Below are 24378 nucleotides of genomic sequence, written 5' to 3'. Positions count from 1 at the left end.
TATGCCTCCTTGTTAAAACAAAACAAAACAAAACAAAACAAAACAAAACAAAACAAAAAACAAATGAAAATTATGAGGCTTTGTCTCATAATTTTCAGTGTCGAGGTAGGTGTGTTTTTCCTTATCAGTGTGACTAATTTTGAGTCCAGAGTTTTGTCTTAGAGGTATTAATTCCTTGTTTGTTCAACCACCTTCTCATAAACTTTGGATTTTGGCAGGAAGTGGTACAGAGGGAGAAGATGCATGTGTGTGGAGAATCACTGTCTGTGCCATTATACATGCTCTGTTGCTGAAAAACAAGGAAATGTCCTCAGTCCCCATAGTGTTGCCTTTAGAAAGGAGCCGGTTTCAGTGCTCCCTGTTGGCCCTCAGAATGTCTGGCATGTTCTAGGAACCTTCACTTCTCATGCTTTGTCATGTCTGGCACAAGTGTCTTACTTTCCTAAGGAGCTACATTGAAACACACAGAAAAACAAGAGAATTCTTTCCCTTTTCCTGTATGATTCTCTCTTTCAGTATTTATTGAACACCTTCCATGTGCCAAGTGAGCACCGCAGGGCTGGAGCAAATTTCTGAACTCAGACCATTCAGGCCCTCTTATTCAAAGATGCGAAGGAGTGAATTTGGCTAGAACCACCCAGTGATAGAGCTTGGCTCCAATCCTAGGCCTTCTGATTGCCTGTACTTTCTGTTACACCACATGGGTGTAAAGCAGGTTTTCTCCTTCTTGGGTCTGATGGAGCAAAGATAGGAGGAAGCAATAAGAAGGAAGAGTTTGGGGAAGATGTAAATGTCTGCAAGATCACTTCCTTTTTTACTCAGTTTGCTTTTTATTATTATTTTTTTAACTCTTGATCATTGTATTGAATACCTCAAAAATTGGTGTATGATTTATTTGAACAATTTGATGTTGTTAATTAAGCTCACTTTAGCTTTTTCCATTTTATTTATAAGTGTGGTTAGGAACTACTGAACTTCAGGGTGTTTGATCCCGCCTATATTTCCATGATATTGTTGGCAAATGGAAATGACATTACATTGCAAGTAGTATGACCTATGAAGGGTCATACCAGTGTACCAAAAATCTGACTTTGCAGAAATTGCTTAGAAGAAGAGAGGGGACAATCTTATGATGCAGAGCTTATGGCATCTCACTCACTTTTTAGTTTGTGACTGCTGTCATTTTCTGTTGCTTCTCCCACTTCACTTGGTGAACTTCTGAAAACCAAGGGTTGACCTCAGCCAAGAGGAGTTCTAGACCTGTGCAGTCCGGGCCAGCCACCGTGCAGCCACACGTGGCTTTTGAGCATGTGCTATGTGGCTGGTTGGGACTGAGATGTGTCACACATGCGGAAGACACATCAGACATCAAAGACTAAGTAGTATGAGAAAAAACATATGAGGTGGATATTTTGGATATATCAGGTTAAATAAAAAATACTAAAATTTGATTTTATCTATTCTTCTAACGTGTGTCTGAAAACATTTTAAATTACATACATGGCTCACATTACATTTCTATTGGGCAGCACTGTTTGCGGCCAAACACACAGCTGAGGACGGAACAGCTTTTGCGCATCCAGCCTGAGGCTTGTGCCAGCTGCTTCAGTGAAACGCAGCAGCTCTGCAGCCATCCATCCCTTGCATTTCTGCCTTTGTAGCTGGGTCCAGGAGCATTGCACTGCATAGACTCAGTGTTAGCATAGCCTTCCCGCTGTTTTTCCTAGGAATCATTCTTTTTTCTTATTCATTCAAAAGTCATTTAGTAGACAAATATTAATTGAGAACATTTATGAAATTGTCTTGTATGAGGAGGTTGTGGGGTTCAAGAGGTGATTAAACTCATGGTCGCTGTCCTCTAGAAATCCCAATGTAGAAAGGAGGATTATATCTTCAGCCCCGGGATGCCTGGGTGGCTCAGTCGGTTAAGCATCTGCTTCAGCTCAGGTCATGATCTTGGGGTCCTGGGATCGAGCCTTCTTATTCCTCTGCCTGCCGCCCCCCCCCCCCCCGCTTGTGCTTGTGCTCTCTTTCTCTCTGAGAAATAAATAAAATCTTTAAAAACAAATAAATAAACCTTTAGCCCCGTAGGTAACAGAAAATAGATTATGCTAAACATCATTCCCTAGTTCAGTATTTTATGACTTCAGGGGAAGAAAGGCTTCATAATTACAGGTGGGGTTTGAGGAGGACCTTCATGTATGGGTATGGTTTAAAAGGCAGACATACGGGATAGCAATCAAGATGTGTTTAAGGAACAGAAATAAAGTGATTGATGTTAAAGGAAAATTGTTTCTCTAGTCACAACACTGATCCAAATACGTGGCATTTCCACAGTAAGTGATTCTCTAATTCTCTTTGGACCCACAAGTGGATATCCTATAAGGCAACTCAGCGTTGACACTAACCGTCCAGAGTTAGCCCAGAAGGCACAGGTTAAGGGCTCAGTCCCGGAAGACTGCCTTCACTTCAGGCACTGAAATCACAAGTAGTGCGTCCCCAGGTTCCATCTGACTTTGCTACGAACCAGGGCTTCCCAGGACATTCTCCTCAGGCTCAGGAATTTGCTAGAATGGCTTACAAGACTCAGGGAAACATGTACTTAGGTTTACTGGTTTATTATAAAGGGTACAGGTGAGCAGCCAGATAAAAACGTATGTAGGGCTAGGTCTGGAAGGGTCCCAAACACAGGAACTTCTGTTCCTCTGGAGTTGGGGTTTGTTACCCTTCAGGCACATGGATGCATTCACCAAACCTGGAAACTCTCTGAACCTTGTTTTAATGGAGCAGTTTTAATGGAGGTTTCATCATGCAGGTATGATCAGTTATTAACTAATCTCTAACTCCCCTCCTTTTCCCAGAGAATTGGGGAGTGTGGGGCTGAAAGTTCCAAGCTTCTAATTAAGGCTTGGTCTTTCTGGCAGGCAGCCCCCATTGTGAAGCTGTCTAGGGGTCTACCAGGAGTTGCCTCATTTAGAACGACAGAGGCTTCTATCACTAGGGAAATTCCAAGGGATTTAGGAGTTCTGTGTCAGAAATAAAGGCCCTTGTATCACTCACAAAATTCCAAGGGACTTCGGAGCTCTGTATCAGGAACCAGAGTGGAAAACCAAGAATATATGTACCACCATATCACAGCTGCCTTGGGAAGTGCAAAGTCTGGTTAGATTGTGGAAAGAAGTTGTGTGTTTAGAATACTGGGAAAGGGGGTGACTGGGTGGCTCAGTTGGTCAAGAATCCAACTCTTGATTTTGTCTCAGGTCATGATTTCAGGGTTATGAGATCAAGCCCTGTGTCAGGCTCTGAGCTCAGTGTGGAGTGCTTGAGATTCTGTCCCTCTGCCTGTGCCCTTCCCGACCCACGCGCACGCTCGCACACACACACACACACACACACACACACACACACACACGGGTGCTCTGTCTCTTTCTCAAAAAATAAAGTAAAAAAACTGGGAAAGTAGGTAGCTTATAGAGGGTTTGGGTGTCTGGCCTCAGTCTGGTAGGCTGTGAAGAATCATTTAAGATTTTTGTATAAAAAAGTTATATGGTCACACTAATCATCAGGGAAATGCAAATGAAAACCGCAATGAGATATCACCTCACACCACTCAGGATGGCTAAAATCTTTTGATAACACAAGAAACAACAAGTGTTGGGAAGGATGTAGAAAAAAGGAACCTTTTTATTACACTGTTGGTGGGAATGCAAACTGGTGCAGCCACTGTTGGAAAACAGTATGGAGGTGCCTCAAAGAATGAAGAATGGAACTAACTTATGACCCAGTGACTCCCCTACTGGGTATTTACCCAAAGAATACAGAAACACTAGTTCAAAGGGGTATGTGTGCCCTATGTTTATTTGTTCATAGCAGCGTTATTTACAATAGCCAAATTATGGAAGCAGCCCAAATGCCCATCGATAGATGAATGGATGAAGAAGATGTGGGGGAGATATATATATATATATATATATATATATATATATACACACACACACACACACACACATACATATATATTATGTACATATATATTATATATAATATATATTATGTATTGTGTATATGTATAATGGAATATTACTCAGCCATCAAAAAGAATGAAATCTTGCCATCTGCAACAACATGGTTGGATCTAGAGAGTATTATGCTAAGTGAAATAAGTCAGTCAGAGAAAGACAAGTACCATATGACTTCACTCACATGTGGAATCTAAGAGACAGACAAACAACGAAAAAAGAGACAAACCAGAAACAGACTCTTAATTATAGAGAACAAGCTGGTGGCTGCCAGAGGGGAGGGGGACAGGAGGATGGGTGGAGCAGGTAAAGGGAGTTAAGGAGGGCACTTGTCATGATGAACACTGAGTCCTGTACAGAATTGTTGAATCTCCATATTGTACACAGGAAACGAAGATAATCCTGTTTGTTAATTATACTGGAATTTAAAAGACTTTTTAAAAGGAACATGATCAGAACATGCGAGAGATTAATTTGGCTGCAGGATGGAGGCTACGTTGTGAGTGGAGAACACTGGATGGTAGCAGTCTTGGCTCACTTCATAGTAGTCTCCTTGTGTGTCAGTCAGCTTATGGCACGTGATGTAGCAGTAACTGCCTTGAAATTTCAGTGACTTGAAGCAGCCGAGGTTTATTTCTGAGATGTTCTGTGCTGGCTGAAGTCAGCTGTGGCTCTGCACCGTGTGACTCCAGTCTGGGCTCCAGGCTGAAGGAACAGCCCCGTGGCTGGGATGTGCTCTCACTGTGGCAGGGGAGAAAGGGAGGGAACCCTGTTGGGGCCTCTTCCCTGGCTCTGAACTGGCAGCGTCTCTTTGTCCACATTTAATTGGCCGAAGGGAGTCCCGTGGCCAAGCCTGATGTCAGTAGGTCAGGCATTCTGTTCCTTCTACGAGAGGCACTGCAGTCACACGGCAAGAGGCAGGACTGTATAGTCTTCTTATGGGGAGGACAGCGACTCATCTGAAAGAGCAGTACAGTCCACTGCCCTTCGTCATTCCAAGTCACATTTGTAAAAAAAATTCCCAAGAAACAAAAAATCCTCAGAAACACGGTGCTATGTGTTTCTGTATTGAAATTCTTGCAGACTCCGCCTCTCTCCTCTTTCCTTCTCCCTGGCTTTGTGCAGAGCCAGGTGTGCCTGCTGTAGTTGTGTGCCTCTCCAGATGCCCAAAGGTACAGCTGACCTGCTACAGGATGCCCGGACTACAGGCCCTAGGAAGAAAAAGAGATGCGCCTCCCTTGCTTCTTGGCACCGATCGACCTCCCAATCCAGAACAGTCAAGGCATACTGGACCAGGCAGGCTTCGGGAATCTCTCCCACCTCCCACCTCTGGGCCTGGGGCGTCCCCGACAGAGTGAACTCTCTGCCATGCTTCCCAGTTTGACCTGACTGCACGATAAAATGTTTACAGTCCCTGGAGTAGCTCAGGTCCTCCATCTCTGGTGACCTGGGGCCTCGGAGTCTGCCCAGCCTCCTCCTCTCTGTGCTGGACGGAGCAGAGCTAACAGGCAAAGGAGGTGGGCTACTGGTCTGGCATCTAAACCAGACCCGGAGATTGCTCACGGTAGGCGATGTCCGCGTGACTCAGATTCAATCTGGTTTTTATTATTTCTTTTCCTCTTTCATGAGCAACAACCATCATTTATTAGAGACCGCAGATAGGATCGTGCAGCATATGCATCAACATTTAGTTGATCTTTCAGGCTGTTTTTGTGGATGAAGAAATACTCCTGTGTTAAAAATACCTAAAATCACCTTGTGAGTGTGCTGTTGGCGAAGTTATCTGGGTGGTTTTTATCTGGTTGTTTTGAGGGGAAGCAATCAGAGCTTGAAAAAGCCAGAAAGACGGTAGCCCAGACTGTGCATGTGTGACGCCTCCCCCTCCGTCCCTCAGCCTCCTGTGAAGCGGATTGTAAAACTGAATGATAAAGGGATAATCACGAAGAGAATGGAGTATTGGAATGAGATGGAATTCAGTTCGTACTGCATTGCTGTTACATCACTGGTTTGTACGTTTATGGTGTAAAATGGGAAGCTCTGTGCTCTGGGATGATACAGGTCTGGGATTGGGAAAACTCATTCCTACTTTCAAATTTATTGAAGCTCTGGATGGTTTTTGCTCTCGGTGCCTTTTCCCACAGGGCTGTTAATAGTCACACCCTTCCTTCAGTCCTGTATTCAAGGGTGACCCAGCCTAGTTACTTCTTCCTTTACCGTCTCTCATGTTTATTTCTTCTGCTACTAGTTGGGAGTCTATCAGCTGAAAGTGACTAGAACTCAAACTAGATGGACTGTAAGATTAGAATGAGTCTGGGATGTCTGGACTCAAGGGCAGGAAGTGGCTGGGGTTCACATGCAGTCTCTCCTGTCTCTGTTCCCATGTGGTCCCCTTCATTTCTCTCTCTCACTGCATCCAGCTGTATCTGCTTCTCTCGTTCATGTGGTTAGAAACATGGCCTCAACATGTCCCAGGTTTTACAATTCCAGTCATCTGAGAGAGACTGGTTTGGCTTCCTTCGTCCCAAATCCAAAAATCCCAAGTCAGACACTCACTTTAGGACCAGTTAACTATGGCTAAGAGATTAGGGAACTGAGTGGTCCACTTTGAACCCCTGTGTGCCTCTTCCTGCCTTCTTCCCTGAGCAAGCATATATAGAATATACGATTGTATGTGCCCCCTAAGAACATCGCAGTACCTCCTGGGAACCAAGTGTCTGGAGTGATGGTTAGTATAGCTCTCCAAAGAAAAGATGCTATTTCTCCAATAAATAAGGTATGGGGTTCTGGTGCACCCTCCAAAAGTGCCTTTCACTACAGCTTCTTTCCATCCCCACTGAGGCTGAGAATTAAAACCTTTTACCTTCATCATAATGATTTGCTAATTGGCCTCTTGGTCTCTTGTCTTCTACCCATTCAGTGCATCATCCACATTGCTGCCACAGTGATCCTTCCAAAGTACGAACGTGGCCCCGCCATTTGCCAGAACGCTAAAGCCCAGGCTTCTCTGTAGGGTGCACGAAGTCTCCTGCAGCTGGCTCGCCCACGTTCTTCACTCTTGCTTCCCTGCCCACTGCTCTTGCAAACTACTCCAGTCACTCTCACCTTCTTTTCTCTGTTGCTTGCCAGCTTCACCCTTTACCTGGAATGCCTTTCCTACTTGTCTTCTTAGTGATTATCTGTCAAAGTTCAGCCCCAGCTTTGCCTTCTGTAGAAACCTGAGCCTTGCCCCACTTCCTCCACCCCCGCCCCACAGAGTAACTGTTCATCTCTGTAGGTCTACACTGCCTTCTGCATATCACACTCTTCCCTCTTCTTGGTGATTTACCTCTACTTGAGTGTGAGGGCTTGACAAGTGGGGGGCTCTTAGTTCTTTCCTAACCAGCTCCGCAGACGTTTATGGCAAAGACAAACCAGGTCTTTGAAGAGCCACTTCTCTGTGCACCCTTAGAAATTCAGACTCCCGTGCAAAGTGGCAGGCACTTGTCCACAGCTGTTTGCTATAGCAGATCACGAATCCCCTGAGATCAGGAGCACTGCCTTCGTTGGTCTGTCGGTGTGCAACAGATGCTGTTGTCTTGCGCTGAGCCTTTAGGATGCCTTGACATCTTCCCAGTCGGGCAGTACGGACCGTATAACTCAAGACGTTGTTTGCTGTGCTCATCTAGGCGTAAGTAAGGAAGGTGACTCATCACACTGCAGAAAGACAGCAGTTCAGTGGGAAAGTGGTGTCTTTTGGTAGAACTCACCATAAGGGTGACCATTATGGTACTTCTCCCTTGGTGAGTAGGAGCGGATATGCTCAAGTACAGAGCCGGCAAAGCCGCTCTTGCAGATCGCAGTGGTTGGAGATGGCTCGGGGGATCAGACAGGCTTCAGTGACCTGCTCTCCTTTCCATTTCAGTCCAGCTTCTTCAAGGTGAACGACATTCAACTCTTTTTTATAACTCCACATGTCTGACTTAGGAGAAAGAGATGAAAGGGAAAAGTGTTGAAACTTGGCACTAAAACGAAAATTTCGACATGCCATGAAATAGAGTAATTTTTTTTTTTTTTTGGTTTGCTTGAATTCTCAGAACAGTGTGGTGAAATGTGAGCATATTTGGCACTTGTCTTTCATATTAATTGTGGCCTTTCAACTTGACAGAATTGAACATTTGCAAGCCAGTATTTATAAAACTGGAGAAATGGGGGTTTGCAAAGAGATCTCAGGCTCAGTTTCAAAGTAGGTAGTTGCCAGGACAGGCTGTCAATGGCAGCTGGGTCTGCAGATGTGAACAGTGGATGAATTGTGCAAAGAGAGGAGGGTGACCGTATAGAAAGAGGGGAGAGAAACACACTCCTTCGTGCAAAGCAAAGCACGTCCATGCAGAGTAGGAAGCCCTTTCGAGTCTGGATTTGGGAGGTAGGGGTGGTGTGCTTTGTGTTGATACTTTTGCTATGGAACTCGGGAACTATAGGGTCTCTTCCACTCATGGCCATGTGGACTTCCGTTGCCTTTTTATTTTTCTCTCTTTACTTGATTAAGCAAATCAAGCTATCTCCTACATCTATACCTGTAGGAAATAAAGAATGAATCAGCACCATCCCTGGCTCAGGGGAGATGCCAGCTGGATGAGACTCTACAACACTTTGAATGGTACCTGGTACATAATGAACACTCCACAAGTAGCAGCTCTACTACTGTCTGGGGAGAGGAGTCTACTAGTAAATGCTGTTAATGCTGACCGTAGTAGCTTCCGATACTGAGTTACTATTACACCTCAAGCATCGTATTGGCAGATATTTTGTTTAAATCCCCACAATCCCAACTGAATGTAAAATGGGAAGTTAATTTCAGTAGAGAGTGTATTAGAGAGGTAACGCTTTGGCTAAAACAGCATGGAGGAGGGAAGTTGAAACATTGGAGGAGGTGACCTTTGGGCAGGGCTTAAGAATGAGCCGTAGCTCACTGGCCAGGAAGGTGAGGAGAGGGAGATAGTTGCAAGAAGGAGGGATTCCCTCATAGGTCTACACTCTCTTTTCTTCCCTTTGTCTCTGGACTTCCCACTGTCCTTAATATGCCCAGAGGATTTCTTGGTTATTGGTGGAAAATCTCAGAGCTGAAGATCTGGCTGACTCTGGACATTAATAGATGAATAGGGGAGCTTGCTCCTTTCTTCTTGGGACAGGAGTAGGAATCCAACAAACACGCCTAATGTCTGTACGGTGACGCTAGTTGAATGTCACTTCCACAGTTGAATGAAAAATGGAGACTTTAACAAGGTACCATCGTGGTGTCTTGCATGGTACAGGGCAGCTGAAGGATCACACCAACCAGTGTGCGCTGTTTTCAGCAGCCATCATACGTGGAAACACAGATTTGTAAGATCATTTAATTAGAAGGTAATTTGCCAAGAAGTTGCTTTACAAAGTAAATTCTCAGATTTTTGTTTGTTTGTTTGGTGGAATTATGAACAATAAAGACATTAGGAAAACCAAAGTCTTGGCCTCTAAGAATTAATAATGTAGCAGAACAACAAGAATGAATCTCTGTCTGTCTTACACACCTGCGCCCCCCATACACACACAAAGTCTGGTTAGACAGGTAAGAAATTCAGAGTAATAAGCATCCTTAAGAGAGTTTTCATAAAGAAGTAACATGTGAGAGGTCATTGAAAGATTTTAATTTGGAGGAATTGAAAGGGAATGGACTTTTTACTCACTGGGCAAAAAATCAATGTATATGTTTAGAAGTATTTCTTTTTCTTTTTTTTTTGAAAGATTTTATTTATTAGAGCATGAGCTGTGGGGAGGGGCAGAGGGAGAGGGAGAAGCAGACTCCCCACTGAGCAGGGAGCCTGGTGCGGGGCTCGATCCCAGGACTCTGAGATCATGCCCCGAGCCAAAGCAGACACCTAACTGAGTGAGCCACCCAGGCACACCTAGAAATATTTCTTTACATGAGATTAAGTTATCTTGATATAAGTTGGGGTTAATCACTTTTCTGCCTGGAGAAGGGGGTATGAGATGTATTAAAATGATTTTGGGGGAAAATGTGCTTTTTTTCCCCCCAAGGGTAATTGTTTTATGTTGTTATTTTAGCTAGACTGTAAGCAGCTAGAGTACAGACAACATGCCTAATACATATATGAGTTCCCTATACTACCTAAAATTGAGAAGGGTGGCACGTAGGTGCTTGTGGATTGCTTTGTGGACTAATCATTGTACAACTGGAGAAATTACTGGTCAATGCACACAATTAGAAAGGATGAATGGAAGGTAGTTGGAATTGCAAGGTCCTGCGCGTTTGGTTTTTATAGGTCAGAAGATGATTACAGATCCAATTTCTTAGAACGCCGATGGCTTCTGGTACTTCAAGGAAACACAGAAGATTCTTTCTTGCATTTTTAAAAGTTGAGTTTTGTTGAAATGCCATCAGAGATAGGACTTTTAGATAGGGCCAGAGTTTGACTATATTGCATCCTACTCCTAAGTCCTGGGACTCCTTTGTCTCCAAATATGTATCACTCAACACATGGGCCTTATTAAAAACAGCTTGTTGTAACCTTACTAGATGTTCAGTGGTTCACAAAGATGCAAAGTAACATTTTTAAGAGAGCACTGAAGGTGGAACAGATGTGAACAGCAAGCTGCAGGGAGTTAAATGCTGGTAGGAGTTATACAAGTTGCGAACTGAGAGGAAGGAGTAGGATTTTTAGAAGGTAGAGTAAAATTTTCTTGGAAACAATGAAGACAATGGCTTTCAGATTTTAAAAACAACTGGAGAGTATCTGTCCTCTTGACTCTTTTATCTAATTGAAGGCTCTTGGAAAGTATGGGTGCCTTTACAAAAGATGCTCACAGTGTGGATTGGCATTGACAAAATAGGAAATTAATTCTCAGTTTCCAAATTAGATTTATATTTTTAGTCAGTCAAATGCATTAATAAGTCCCCATCCCCATGCTCCAGTTGGGATGCTAGTAACTTCGTAATGAATGGATGAAATAAGCATTGAGGAATTTTAATGAAATGAGTTTGCTGTCTTAAATCACATATTTCTCTAAAATAATGTGATGGCTTTGAAAAAAATGATTTTTGTTAAATTTGAGGTGGTCATTTTCTAAGAAATAACTCTCAGGAAAATGGTTTTGTTATCTCTTTTGACTTGTCAGTGGATTTTTTTATTGGAAAATTAAAACTTCTATAAGACCAAAGAAAATCATGTCCCCTTTTGTTACAGACCTTTTGTGATTAAATTATAATTAAATTTGGCCACGCGAAGAAGGATAATAGTTTGTGAATAGTGTATAGGACTAACAAGATTGCCAGAGAAATGATTGGACTGCATAAGACAAATTATTTTGAACATCCTTGAAACTGTTTTAGTAACAATCATAAGAAATAATTGTTCTAACAACAAATAATTGTCTGATCTCTGTGCAAATTACAAATTATACATGATATGGCCATACTTGTTATCCACCTGAGCCATGGAATAATGGTGCCAAAGTGGGCCCTGGTGCTCATCTCATGACCAAGTTTGTATTTGACCATTAAAGGAACCAAGTTCTCTCAAAAACATGCATATGAGGGGCGCCTGGGTGGCTCAGTTGGTTAAGCATCCAACTCTTGATTTTGACTCAGGTCATGATCTGAGAGTCTTGGAAGCAACGCTGGGCTCTGCACTTGGGGGGTGCTGCTTGAGATTCTCTCTCCCTCTGCCCCTTCCCCACCACTTATGCACTCTCTAAAAAAAGAAAAAAAATGCATATGAAAATAATGAAACATCTAAAAATACATCTTGCAGTTGAGCTTTTGCTGCTGTTTATCAGCTCTCACATCTGTTCTGTGCTCGTGTCTGTATTCCAACTCCTTCTCCTGGTGTTATGCTTGTTTCTTGAGAAAATACTACACGCAGTGCCTGCTCTGTATGAGATCCTGACCCAGGCACTGTGAGGTTCATGAAACATAGTCTCTGTCCACAAGGAGCTCATCATTTCAAGTGGAATAAGACCCACACACAAGAACTGAGGCATCGAGTAGAACCACGTGTGAACGCGTGCCACAGGAGCTCCGAAGTCAGTAGAATTTCATGGAAGGGAGGATCACTTGTAGACTGCATTAAAGGAAAAAATATAACAAGCATTTTTCTGCTCACTTGCCTTCAGTTTTAGGGAAATCCCTCAGATGTCCGGGCTTCAGCCTTCTTAATGATAAATATTTAATAAAGTAATAACCTATACTCCATGGTTTGAGGGATGGCCATTCTAAAATATCTGTGATCAAAGGTTGTGAAATTTGAGACATAATTCAGGCCAAGGAGAGTTCAGTATTTGGCAAGCAAAAAACAGTCGTATCCGCTAGTACTATCATGGGCCTTTTCTTCTTTTTGGGTTTTTTGTTTTGTTTTGTTTTTTCATTTTATTTTTTATTTTTTTTATTTTTTAAAATATTTTTTTAAATTATATTGTTAGTCACCATACAGTACATCCCTGGTTTTTTATGTAAAGTTCGATGACTCATTAGTTGCGTATAACACCCAGTGCACCATGCAATACGTGCCCTCCTTACTACCCATCACCAGCCTATCCCATTGCCCCACCCCCCTACCCTCTGAAGCTGCAGTTTTTTTCTCAGAGTCCATAGTCTCTCATGCTTCTTTCCCCCTTCTGATTACCCCCCTTTTTTTATCCCTTTCTTTTCCTACCGATCTTCCTAGTTCTTATGTTCCATAGATGAGAGAAACCATATGATAATTGTCTTTCTCTGCTTGACTTATTTCACTTAGCATTATCTCCTCCAGTGCCATCCATGTTGCAGCAAATGTTGAGAAATCATTCTTTTTGATAGCTGAGTAATATTCCATTGTATATATGGACCACAACTTCTTAATCCAGTCATCTGTTGAAGGGCATCTCGGCTCCTTCCATGATTTAGCTATTGTGGACAGAGCTGCTATGAACATTTGGGTGTATATGGCCCTTCTTTTCACTACGTCTGTATCTTTGGGGTAAATACCCAGTAGTGCAATGGCTGGATCATAGGGTAGCTCAAATTTTAACTTTTTAAGGGACCTCCACACTGTTTTCCAAAGTGGCTGTACCAACTTGCATTCCCACCAACAATGTAGGAGGGATCCCCCTTTCTCCACATCCTCTCCAACAATTGTTGTTTCTTTCCTTGTCAATTTTTGCCATTCTAACTGACGTAAGGTGGTATCTTAGTGTGGTCTTGATTTGAATTTCTCTGATCATGTGTCTGTTAGCCGTTTGTATGTCATCATTGGAAAAGTGTTCATATCTTCTGCCCATTTTTTGATTTGATTATTTGTTTCACGTGGATTGAGTTTGAGAAGTTCTTTGTAGATCTTGGATACTAGTCTTTTATTTGTAGTATCATTTGCAAATATATTCTCCCATTCCGTGGGCTGCCTCTTAGTTTTTTTTGACTGTTTCCTTGGCTGTGCAGAAGCTTTTTATCTTGATGAAGTCCCACACGTTCATTTTATCCTTTGTTTCTCTTGCCTTTGGAGATGTGTCATGAAAAAGGTTGCTGTGGCTGATGTCCTAGAGGTTGCTGCCTATGCTCTCCTCTAGGATTTTGATGGATTCCTGTCTCACATCGAGGTCTTTCATCCATTTGGAGTTTATCTTTGTGTATGGTGTGAGAGAGTGGTCAAGTTTCATTCTTTTGCATGTAGCTGTCCAATTTTCCCAGCACCATTTATTGGAGAGACTGTCTTTTTTCCACTGGATGTTTTTTCCTGCTTTGTCAAAAATTAGTTGCCCAAAGAGCTGAGGGTCCATTTCTGGGTTCTCTATTCTGTTCCATTGGTCTATGTGTCTGTTTTTGTGCCAGTACCATGCTGTCTTTGTGATCACAGCTTTGTAGTACAGCTTGAAATCCGGCATTGTGATGCCCCCAGCTTTGTTTTTCCTTATCAACAATTCCTTGGCGATTTGGGGCCTTTTCTGGTTAAATACAAATTTAAGGGCTATTTGTTCCAGTTCTTTGAAAAATGTCATTGGTATTTTGATCGGGATAGCATTGAAAGTGTAGATTGCTCTGGGTAGCATGGACATTTTAACTATGTTAATTCTTCCGATCCATGAGCATGGAATATTTTTCCATCTTTTTGTGTCTTCTTCAATGTCTTTCAAGAGTGATTTGTAGTTTCTAGAATATAGATCCTTTATGTCTCTGGTTCAGTTAATTCCAAGGTAACATATGATTTTTGGTGCTATTGTAAATGGGTTGGATTCCCTAATTTCTCTTTCTTCAGTCTCATTATTCGTGTATAGAAATGCAGCTGATTTCTGAGCATTGATTTTGTATCCCGCCACATTACTGAATTGCTCTATAATTTCTAATAGTTTGGGAGTGGATTCTTTTGGGTTTTCCATATAGAGTATCATGTCATCTGCGAAGAGAGACATTTTGACTTCTTCTCTGCCGATTTGGATGCCTTTTATCCCTTTTTGTTGTCTGATTGCTGTTGCAAGAACTTTTAGTACTATGTTGAATAATAATGGCAAGAGTGGACATCCTTGTCGTGTTCCTGATCTTAAGGGAAAGGCTTCCAGCTTTTGCTCATTGAGAATGATATTTGCTGTAGGCTTTTCATAGATGGTGTTTATGAGATTGAGGAATGTGCCCTCTATCCCTACACTCTGAAGGGTTTTAATCAGGAAAGGATGCTGTATTTTGTCAAATGCTTTTTCTGCATCTATTGAGAGGATCATATGGTTCTTGATTCTTTTCTTGTTGATATGATGTATCACACTGACCAATTTGCGAATGTTGAACCACCCTTGCATCCCAATTATGAATCCCACTTGGTCATGGATAATCCTTTTCATGTACTGTTGGATTCTGTTAGCCAGGATCTTGTTGAGGATTTTGGCGTGCATATTCATTAGGGAAATCGGTGTGTAATTCTCCTCTTTGATGGGGTCTTTGCCTGGTTTGGGGATCAAGGTAATATTGGCCTCATAGAATGAGTTTGGTAGGTTTCCTTCTGTTTCTGTTTTTTGAAATAGCTTTAGGAGAATAGATATTATTTCTTCTTTGAATGTTTGGTAGAATTCCCCAGGAAAACCGTCTGGTCCTGGAGTTTTGTTTTTTGGAATTTTTTTTATCACTGTTTCAATCTCTTCATACTTCCTGTTTCAGTCTTGGTAGTTTATTGGTTTCCAGGAAGGCCTCCATCTCTTCCAGATTGCTTAATTTATTGGCATAAAGCTGTTGATCTTTCCAATAATATCTTTCCAATTTCATTGGTGTTGGTTGTGACCTCTCCCTTTTCATTCATAATTTTATTAATTTGGGTCCTTTTTTTATTCTGTTGGATAAGTCTTGCCAGTGGTCTGTCAATTTTATTTAGTCTTTCAAAGAACCAGCTTCTAGTTCTGTTGATCTGCTCTACTGTACTCCTGGTTTCTAATTCATTGATTTCTGCTCTAATCTTGATCAACTGCTTTCTCGAGCATGGATTAGGCCTGTCCCTCTGTTGCTGTTCCAGCTTCTTGAGGTGAGAATATAAAAACTGCAATTTAGATTTTTCTGTTCTTTTGAGTGAGGCTTGGATGGCTATGTATTTTCCCCTTAGGACTGCCTTTGCAGTATCCCATAGGTTTTGGACCGTTGTGTTTTCATTCTCGTTGGTCTCCATAAATTGTTTAAATTGATTTTTGATTTCCTGTTTTATTGAGTCATTCCTGAGCAGGATGGTTCTTAGTCTCCAAGTGTTTGAGTTTCTTCCAAATTTTTCCTTGTGGTTGAGTTCCAATTTCAGAGCGTTGTGGTCTGAGAATATGCAGGGAATAATTTCAGTCTTTTGTTATCAGTTGAGACGTGTTTTGTGCCCCAGAACATGGTCTATTCTTGAGAATGTTCCGTGGGCATTAGAATAGAATGAGTATTCTTTGGTTCTGGGGTGTAGTGTTCTATATATGTCTATGAGGTCCAACTCGTCGAGTATGGCATTCAAAGCTCTTCTTTGTTTGCCGATTTTCTGCTTAGGTGCTCTATTTCTGATAGTGGAGTGTTGAGGTCCCCTACTATTAACGTATTTTTATGTATATGTCTCTTTATTCTGGTTAAGAGTTGGCTTATGTATCTTGCTGCTCCCCTGTTGGGGGCATATATATTTATAATTGTCATATCCATTTGTTGGATACATCCTTTAAGAATAATATAGTGCCCTTCTGTATCTCTAACTATAGTCTTTAGTTTAAAATCCAATCTGTCTGATACAAGAATTGCTACCCTAGCTTTCTTTTGAGGTCCATTGGCATGAAAGATGGTATTCCATCCCTTTACTTTCAGTCTGAATGTATCTTAGGTTCAAAATGAGTCTCTTGTAGACAGCAAATGGATGGGTCATGTCTTTTTATCCAATCTGCAACCCTGTGGCGCTTTATGGGAGCATTTGGGCCATTTACATTGAGACTGATTATTGAGAGATATGATTTTAATGATGCCTTGTTGCCTGTAAAGTCTTTGTTTCTATAGATTGTGAATTTCTGTTCTGTATCACTCTTGGGGCCTTTTTACTTTTATAGAACCCCCCCTTAATATCTCCTGTAGGGCTGGTTTCGTGGTTACAAAATTGGTCAATGACTGGCGATTCTGGAAGGTCTTTTTCTCTCCATCAATTCTGAATGACAGCCTTGCTGGATAAAGGATCCTTGGCTGCATGTTTTTCTCTGAAAGAGCTTTAAAAATGCGCCCCCCAACCCTTTCTCTCATTCCAGGTCTGTGTAGACAGGTCTGACGTAATTCTGATACCTTTGCCTTGGTATGTGAGAAATTTCTTTGCCCTGGCCGCTTTCAATACTGTATCCTTGGATCTAATATTTGCGAAATGCACTGTGATGTGACGTGGCGTAGGTTTGTCGTGGTTGAGCTTGGGAGGGGTCCTCTCTGCCTCTTGGACACGAAGGCTTGTTTCCTTTGCTAGATTAGGGAAGTTTTCAGCTACAATTTGTTCAAATATCTCTTCTAGACCTCTGTTTTTCTCCACCCCCTCGGGGATGCCGATGATTCTGACATTGGAACGTTTCATTGAATCAGTAATCTCCCGTAACCTACATTCTTGAGATTGGATTTTTTTGATCCAAGTTTCTATTCTAACTTTCTCTTCTACTAACCCATCCTCCAATTCGCCGATATGTTCTTCTGCCTCATTCACCATGGCCATCAGAGGCTCTGGTTTTGACTGCATTTGATTCATAGAATTTTTAATTTCTGCCAGATTTGCTCTCATTTCCACCCTTAGAGATTCTGTATTCTCATTAACATTTTTGTTAATACTTTTTTCAAGTCTACACATCATCTTGACCATTGTTACTCTGAACTCCATTTCTGATAATTTGGTTATATCCATATCCATTAGTTCTGTGGCAGAGGCCACAGACTCATTGTCTTTTCTTTGCTGGGGGGCGATTTCTCCTTCTCATCATTCTGATCAGGAGAGGTTGCGGGGTTGTCCAGAGCCCAAATTATTGACCAGGACCCAGGCCGTGCGCACTTGTTTTATAGGGACCTTAGGGATTTGGGCTTCCTGATTTTTCAGCCTGCCTTCTGGGGGAGGGGCCTGCCACGCCGATACTCAGGCAACCCTGTTTGGGTAGAGTCTTCACGTCCCCTGCGAGTGGGGATGGGGGTGGGCACACTGTGAGCCGGCACTTCCAGGCTTTTGTTCTCTGGCGGCTTTCTCTGGCGGTTTGCTGTGCCTCTTCTGAGAGTCAGAGCAGCAGTGGCCGAATCTCAGCCTCTGTCTCAGAACAGAGGGATCGCGGACCATTCTCCACTGATGTTCTGGCCACTTTAACTCTGTTACTGTTGGTGCTGCTCAACCCTGCAGCGTCCCGGGATGTGCGCCCCACACCCGGCGTCCCAGCCCTCACTTCCAGGGCCGGCGTGTCTCTGTCCTTTGTGTTTCTTTCTTTCTTTTTTTTTTTTTTTTAAAGATTTTATTTATTTATTCGACAGAAATAGCCAGTGAGAGAGGGAACACAAGCAGGGGGAGTGGGAGAGGAAGAAGCAGGCTCATAGCAGAGGAGCCTGATGCGGGGCTCGATCCCATAACGCCTGGATCACGCCCCGAGCCGAAGGCAGACGCTTAACCGCTGTGCCACCCAGGCGCCCCTGTCCTTTGTGTTTCTAACACCGCCAGCCCCCAGCCGCCCCCACACGCTCCCGAGCTCCGTTTCAGTGTATTTCGCGCGAGCTCCGATGCTCCGGCCCTCAGACTGGTCGCGCGCGTTCCAGGCTCACAGTCTCAGTCTGCTCTCTTGCGGGTGCCGGTCCGTGAGTCCGCCCGCTCCCCCGTGCAGGTGGCTACTGCTTCCCGGCACCCGAACGCGGCAGCTCCCTCCCCCTTCCGTTTGTCTTCCGATATCTGTGCACGGTTTCATGGCTCCCCGCTTCGTACCTCTATACTCAGCGCTGGAGATGTTCATTTGTACTGATCCAGATGTATCTTCCTGAGTCTCAGGCTGATTCCGTGGATGTTCAGGATGGTCTGGTACCTATCCAGCTCGACTCAGGGGACTGGCTGAAAAAGGGGTCCCCTACTCCTCTGCCATCTTAACTCCTCCTCTGTTTTTTCATTTTAAAACTCCTCTGTGAGGTTTTAACATTTGTCTGAATTTTAGGAGGCAGATGCTAAAAATGAAAATTTTGTTATCTCCCTTTTTGTGAGCAAAACCAACTTTATTAACTCCTAGAAATGGAAGTTGGCACAGAATAAGGAGTGATTGTTACTGAGAGGTAGACCCTCAAAATTTGGGGAGGACTTCATTTTATTTCAAGTAGCATTACTGCAAACGTAACTCCCTAGCTTTCTCGCCGTTTATGCAAAGTAGCAAATGGTTGAAAGTAAGTTTTAGGTAGGTACGAAGAATCAACATATGGGGAATAAATGATTATTTCGCTGTATCTAGCAACTAAGAGGAATTCATTGAGACTCTAGAGGAAAACAATGAAGATACATAGAAAAATGGAAAATAGCTTCTCTTGGCCATTTAAAGTAAGGAGAGTTGACTTAGGTCAAAAGAAAGGGAAAAATGTCCTGAGAATGGAACTTAAGTGTTATAAGACGCCATTAAAGGGAGGTTGTGGAATCTCCTTTTCTGGAAATGTTTAAGAACAAGTCAGATCATCATGTCTCAGGAGCAGTGTTGAAATTCAGTGCTGCCTAGAGGCAGGAAGATTAACTGGATTTCGCCTGTGTGGTCTCTCGAGTCATCAGAAGAGCCCTGAAATGCAGTAAATATCCTGTTGGCTGAAACTACTGTCCATTGTAACCTTGGTTACTATAAGATGAGAGCGAGTGTGTATAAGCAGCAAAATTGAGTTTGGATTTGAGATTGGTGATGCAAGCTGTGTACGTTGATAATACCTGCCTGGGTCGTAACAGCCTGCATGCAGTGCTGAAACTACTCAGAGCATAACTTAGTCTTTCTAGGATGTTACTATAAGTAACTACTGTGAACACTGTAGGATACACGTATGAGTTGGGTATGGTTCCTGCCTTCCAGGAACTTTGTCTACCAGTGGAGGTGAAACATACGCACGGATCATATACCTGAGAAATGGAAAACAGGTCACTGGTATGAGAGTGGCAAGAAAAAGGATTAAGCAGCATTGTAAGATTTCAGAGAAGAGCGATCATTCCTTTGGATTTAACCGAGAAATGTTGCCTGGGAGAAAAATGCTTCAAATTGGGCCTTAAGAAATAGGAAGCATTTTGAAGGGTGTAAATGAAGAGGAGAACAAGGAAGGGGTGGAGTCGTTCCTCCCAATTCCAGGGTACAGACAAGTTCAGCGGAAGCATAAGGAAGCTGGGGGACAGGGGCTGGAAATGCCTCATTGTGGCCAGTCTCAAATGCCAGGTCAAAGAGTTTGGGTTCTGTTTGCTCAGTGCTTACAGTCCCTAGGAAATGATTAAGCACTGGAGGGTTCCTGTCTATAGGAGATCTGTAATTTGCTGTTTGGACTGCCAAGGGAAAAGGCTGTACCAGAGAGCCCAGGAAAGTGGATGCTGAGTCCTCTGAGCCAGAGTTTGCTAAGTGGGTACACTGAGAAACAGTAGTTTCAAGGCATGTTAACAGGTGTTACTCAGGAAAGGGTCTCTTCACTAAAATGAATTGGAGAAATAAAAAAGTTAAGCAATTAAATGGGTGTCTTTGCTGGATAAATTTTCAGAGCCTTTAATATTGAAAATTGCATTGAGGATCTCAAACAGGGTAAAATGTACACCATCGGCAACACAGTTTAATCTTTTTTCATGGAATATCTCCTGAAACTACTGTTCCGTGGAGCACACGTTGGGGATCATTGGCCTGTGCATCTGCTAATGATGGCTGGAACATGAGTGGTGGTCATATGCATGGAAGCTGTGATTGGATGAGAATCCCGATGCAGGACACATCAGCGTTTCCCTACACTTAGTGGTCATTCCGTAACCCGACAGAAAATGAATGCACCCAAGAGAGAGTTATTGGTTTGTTGACAAGATTTGGCCCAAGATGGCACACTGAAACAAAGAGAGAACGGAGTCCAAGGTGGGAATGTGGGGAGTTTGGAGCATTGGCTATAAATGGTACCGTCACAGAAAACTAGAAGGAAGTGATTCAAATGAAAGTTGATCGCTTACTCCTGTTACTTGCGAAGCCACGAGAATCCAGCCCAGGGCTTTAGTAGATGCGGGAACTGTGGACTTGGGTGAGAAGTCATTGGTTGTTTTTTGGGGGTTTTTTTCGTAGTAAGTGTATCATTAAAAATATTTTTTTGGTTAAGATGTCTCATTTGCGTCCTGGATAAATAGCAATTTTCATATGCAACTCACTCTAATACAGTAAGATAACCATCAATTGAGTCCAAAAGAAGCTTTAGGATTAATAAAGCATCAAACCTGTGGTGTTTTTTTTCCTAATTACAGTTTTACACAGTAGCAAGAACCCTCATGTTTATCAGCAAATCTTTTTTTTTTTTTTTGCCGTCTGATTTACTCATAGAAGTTAATTAATCTTCAATAACGTGTTCTTTCATTCAGGTATTTGCCTTTGATTATTGCTTTTGGTCCATGGATGAATCTAATACTACAAAATATGCTGGTAAGTTGGATTTCTCTTCACTTAATTTTTGGGCCTCAGTCCTCTTTGTCTGTTTTCTTTATTTGCAGTTCTGTTTTTCCTGTAAACTTCACACTCATTCTTCCAGTTCTAGTATGTGGGCTTTGAAGTCAACAAGGTTGAGTTTCAGGATCTGGCCATACCACTAGTTTGCTAAGAAGTCATGGACGGGATTGTTCATTGTTAAGCGCCAGGTTCTTTCCATGTAAAGGGGGTATTGCTGTCTTCAGAGGTGTTCCAACGATTAGAAATAATAGGGCACCACCTCGAGCCAGAAATGGTAGCTGTTGTGATTATCATGTGAAGAAGAGGTTTGACGTGCATGTCTTTCCTTGTCGCTGTTTCGGGAATTCACTGCTCCGCTGATAGAGACAAAGCACAGGTGCTGTTGGTTTCCATGACCTGCCCACGTCCTGAGTGTTCTAACTGTCACTGTGATGTGAACTACCCCTTCCCAGGGAAACATCAGCTCTCAGCCCCACATTTTGCTAGTGTTCCTTCCTTGAGGCATTTCATCGCTATTCCATCGAACACAGATGACTACTGATTTTATTATTTGGTGAATCTTGGCCCTTCCAAGGGGTTAACACAATTCCTTTAGCTCAGGAGGGAAGCATTTGTGTTCGTGGAGGAAGTTTGATTCCTACCCTTTTGATTGTGTTCCCATTTCCTTAGATATTTAGTCTTAATGAATGGTTTCTCTTCATTTCTACTTAGAAGAACATCAACCAAATGACTTTTTAAAAAGAAGAATAGTAAGGGATGGATGGGAAGATGTGGGTCTTACAAGACTGGAAGGCAAAAGGAAATCACTCACTCACGTGTAGGGAATTTCGCTTCATGACAGCCTTTTCCTTGCCACATAAAGCAAACTTGTTGAGAAATTATTTGATATATAATTTTTTCAAAAGTGAACAGTCTGAACTAGGAAAATTTCTTTTGTTGCTCACAGTGGGTAAATGAGCCTTTCTTCTCAAAGATCATTCCTACACCTTTAGCAAACGTATTTCATTGAGGTGAATAAGTACTCTTTAATGTTGGCTGTAATTAATTTGTCTTTTTATTGGCCCATTAGCACTTTAGACAATAAATTCTTGGAGTCTAGAACAGTCTGCTTTGAGGGTTAGTGCAGTGTGTATTTTAGTGTTGGGTGTGTGTTTTTGGATTTAAATAAACTACCGAAGTAAAACATTTCCGACTGTAACAGAAACAAATGCTGTGGCTATACAAAGCCCACTCTTTGTTCAGCCGATGTTATTCAAGATACAGCCAGATAGATCTTCCCGAGTTAGAGCTCTACTCATGCAGTTCTCAAATACTATCAGTACTATTCACTTACAGAGAAAAGCTGTTCTCCTTGGACTACACGTAGGGTCCTTTATTATATATTCTCAGTCCAGCTTCCTCATCCTCTGCGCCGTGACAACCCACAACCCATCCTGCGCTCTGGCCCAGGGCTGTTGTTCCTCTTCTATAACCCAGGGAGCCCGCAGGTCTCCTGAAACCGCAACTGTGTGTGCAGCCTCGGAAAGCCCTTGAGAAGTCAAAAAGTTAGGTGGAAAGCAAGAGTACTTAACAAATACCAGTAAACATTTTGAGATGATATTGAGTTAAACCGTCTGTTTTATAGATTCTGGGTGCTATAGAAAACCCAAGGAAGGACACAGTCTGGAAGGGCTGAACAGAATTCTGAAGTCGAAACTGAGTTTAGTTTAGACTGATTATCAGTTGACTGATACGGTACAGAACAGGGGCTGTTGCAGTGATGTGGTTAAAATAATGCTTCAGGGAGGTGGTTTTTCTTTGTCCTGTCTTTTAAAATCACATTCCCCTTATTGCCCACAGAAACCATTCTAGCCTTCTGCAATATATCACTCATATCCCTGAATATAGGACAGACTTTTTCTTTTAAAGATTTTGTTTATTTATTTGAGAGAGAGAGGGAGCGAGAGCACAGAGGGAGAGGGAGAAGCAGGCTCCCTGCTGAGCAGGGAGCCTGGCGTGGGGCTTGATCCCAGGACCCTGAGACCATGACCTGAGCTGAAGGAAGACGCTTAACCGACTGAGTCACCCAGGCGCCCCGGAACAAACTTTTTAAAATGGAAAATAACTTTATTAAGTACAGGTGATAAAATTGACACGTGAAACTAAAGATTTCTGGAGCTCTGCATTACAAATTAGTATGTTCAGAAATATTTAAAAAAATAAAAATGATTTTTAAATTTACTGAGAACCTAATAAATTTACTACTTTTAATTTGGCATGACCACATCAAGTAGCATGTTCCATTCAGCCCTGCACTCTCTAGGCTCAAAGAGCAACGTCTATTTACAAAACGTGGGGAGAAATTTTCTTATCTTTAGATGGCCCTATTATTGTGCAAATCCAGTGACCACCTTAGCAAAAAGTAAAATTCTTATTAGCTCTTCTCTCAGGTTTGTATTCATTGTAAATAATCTGCCTACTAAATATATTACTGGTAGGTTCGTTGATTGATTTCGTACTAACTTGATTTCCTTTCTCTTCATTAAAAAAGAAATAGCAATTCCTTCTTAATGGTGAATAGAAACATTAAGATAGAAGCCTTCATTCTCTGATGGGAAGTGGAGGAAATGTGAAAGGGGGAGCACGAATTTCCTGAAACCGACCTATTTGCCAGGCTCAATGAATAATGGCATCATTGATACTGACGAAGAGCTCTCAAGGCAGCTCTCAAAACTTGGGGGGCAGATAGAAGGGGGGGTGGCAGAGAGAGAAAGTCTTGAAAGCACAGGGATTGAGGGAGCAAAGAGAGGCAGGGCGCCGAGTTTCACGTGGTGTGTCAGGATGTTCTCTTTGTTTGTTAAAAGTGACCGCAGCACCCTTCACTCTCAGGCTGTCCGACGTAGAAATACACAAGTCTGTAGAGTGTTCGATGGCACGGCAGCGGGCTGTCGGAGTGCTGGGCGGGAGAATGTGGGCTCCTATGCCCAACCGCCCAGTGAGCCACCGAATCTCACTGCACTTCTGTTTCCTCAAACGTTAAATGAGGATGATAATCGTTCTCATCTCATAGGGTTGATTTGAGGTTGTCCTGTCCTCGGAAAGTATGTAAGCCAGTACTTGGCACATAGGAAAAGCTCACTTAACTATTTATCGTCTTTATCGTGGTCACATTGTCATGTCGTGAGGGTAATACCGTCAGCCCCGGTGGAAGGAGAATGAATGCCTGGTACTGAAATCGACGAGACTCAGTTGT

General features: G+C 42.6%; 1 protein-coding gene across 7 annotated transcripts in view; it reads left to right on the top strand.

Moving 5' to 3' along the window:
• The window catches only part of KIF13A (kinesin family member 13A), a 204032-nt gene that overhangs the window by 85406 nt on the left and 94248 nt on the right, over positions 1 to 24378 (top strand). For all 7 annotated transcript variants that reach the window (XM_026511547.4, XM_057304947.1, XM_057304948.1 and 4 more), the window contains exon 4: positions 21062 to 21122. In XM_026511547.4, coding sequence (XP_026367332.1) covers positions 21062 to 21122 — 61 coding nt within the window. The remainder of the gene's footprint in view (positions 1 to 21061; positions 21123 to 24378) is intronic.

Source organism: Ursus arctos, unplaced genomic scaffold, assembly GCF_023065955.2.
Source record: "Ursus arctos isolate Adak ecotype North America unplaced genomic scaffold, UrsArc2.0 scaffold_31, whole genome shotgun sequence".
In the NCBI taxonomy this organism is placed as follows: Eukaryota; Metazoa; Chordata; class Mammalia; order Carnivora; family Ursidae; genus Ursus; species Ursus arctos.
This window is presented reverse-complemented; position numbering and strand designations above follow the sequence as displayed.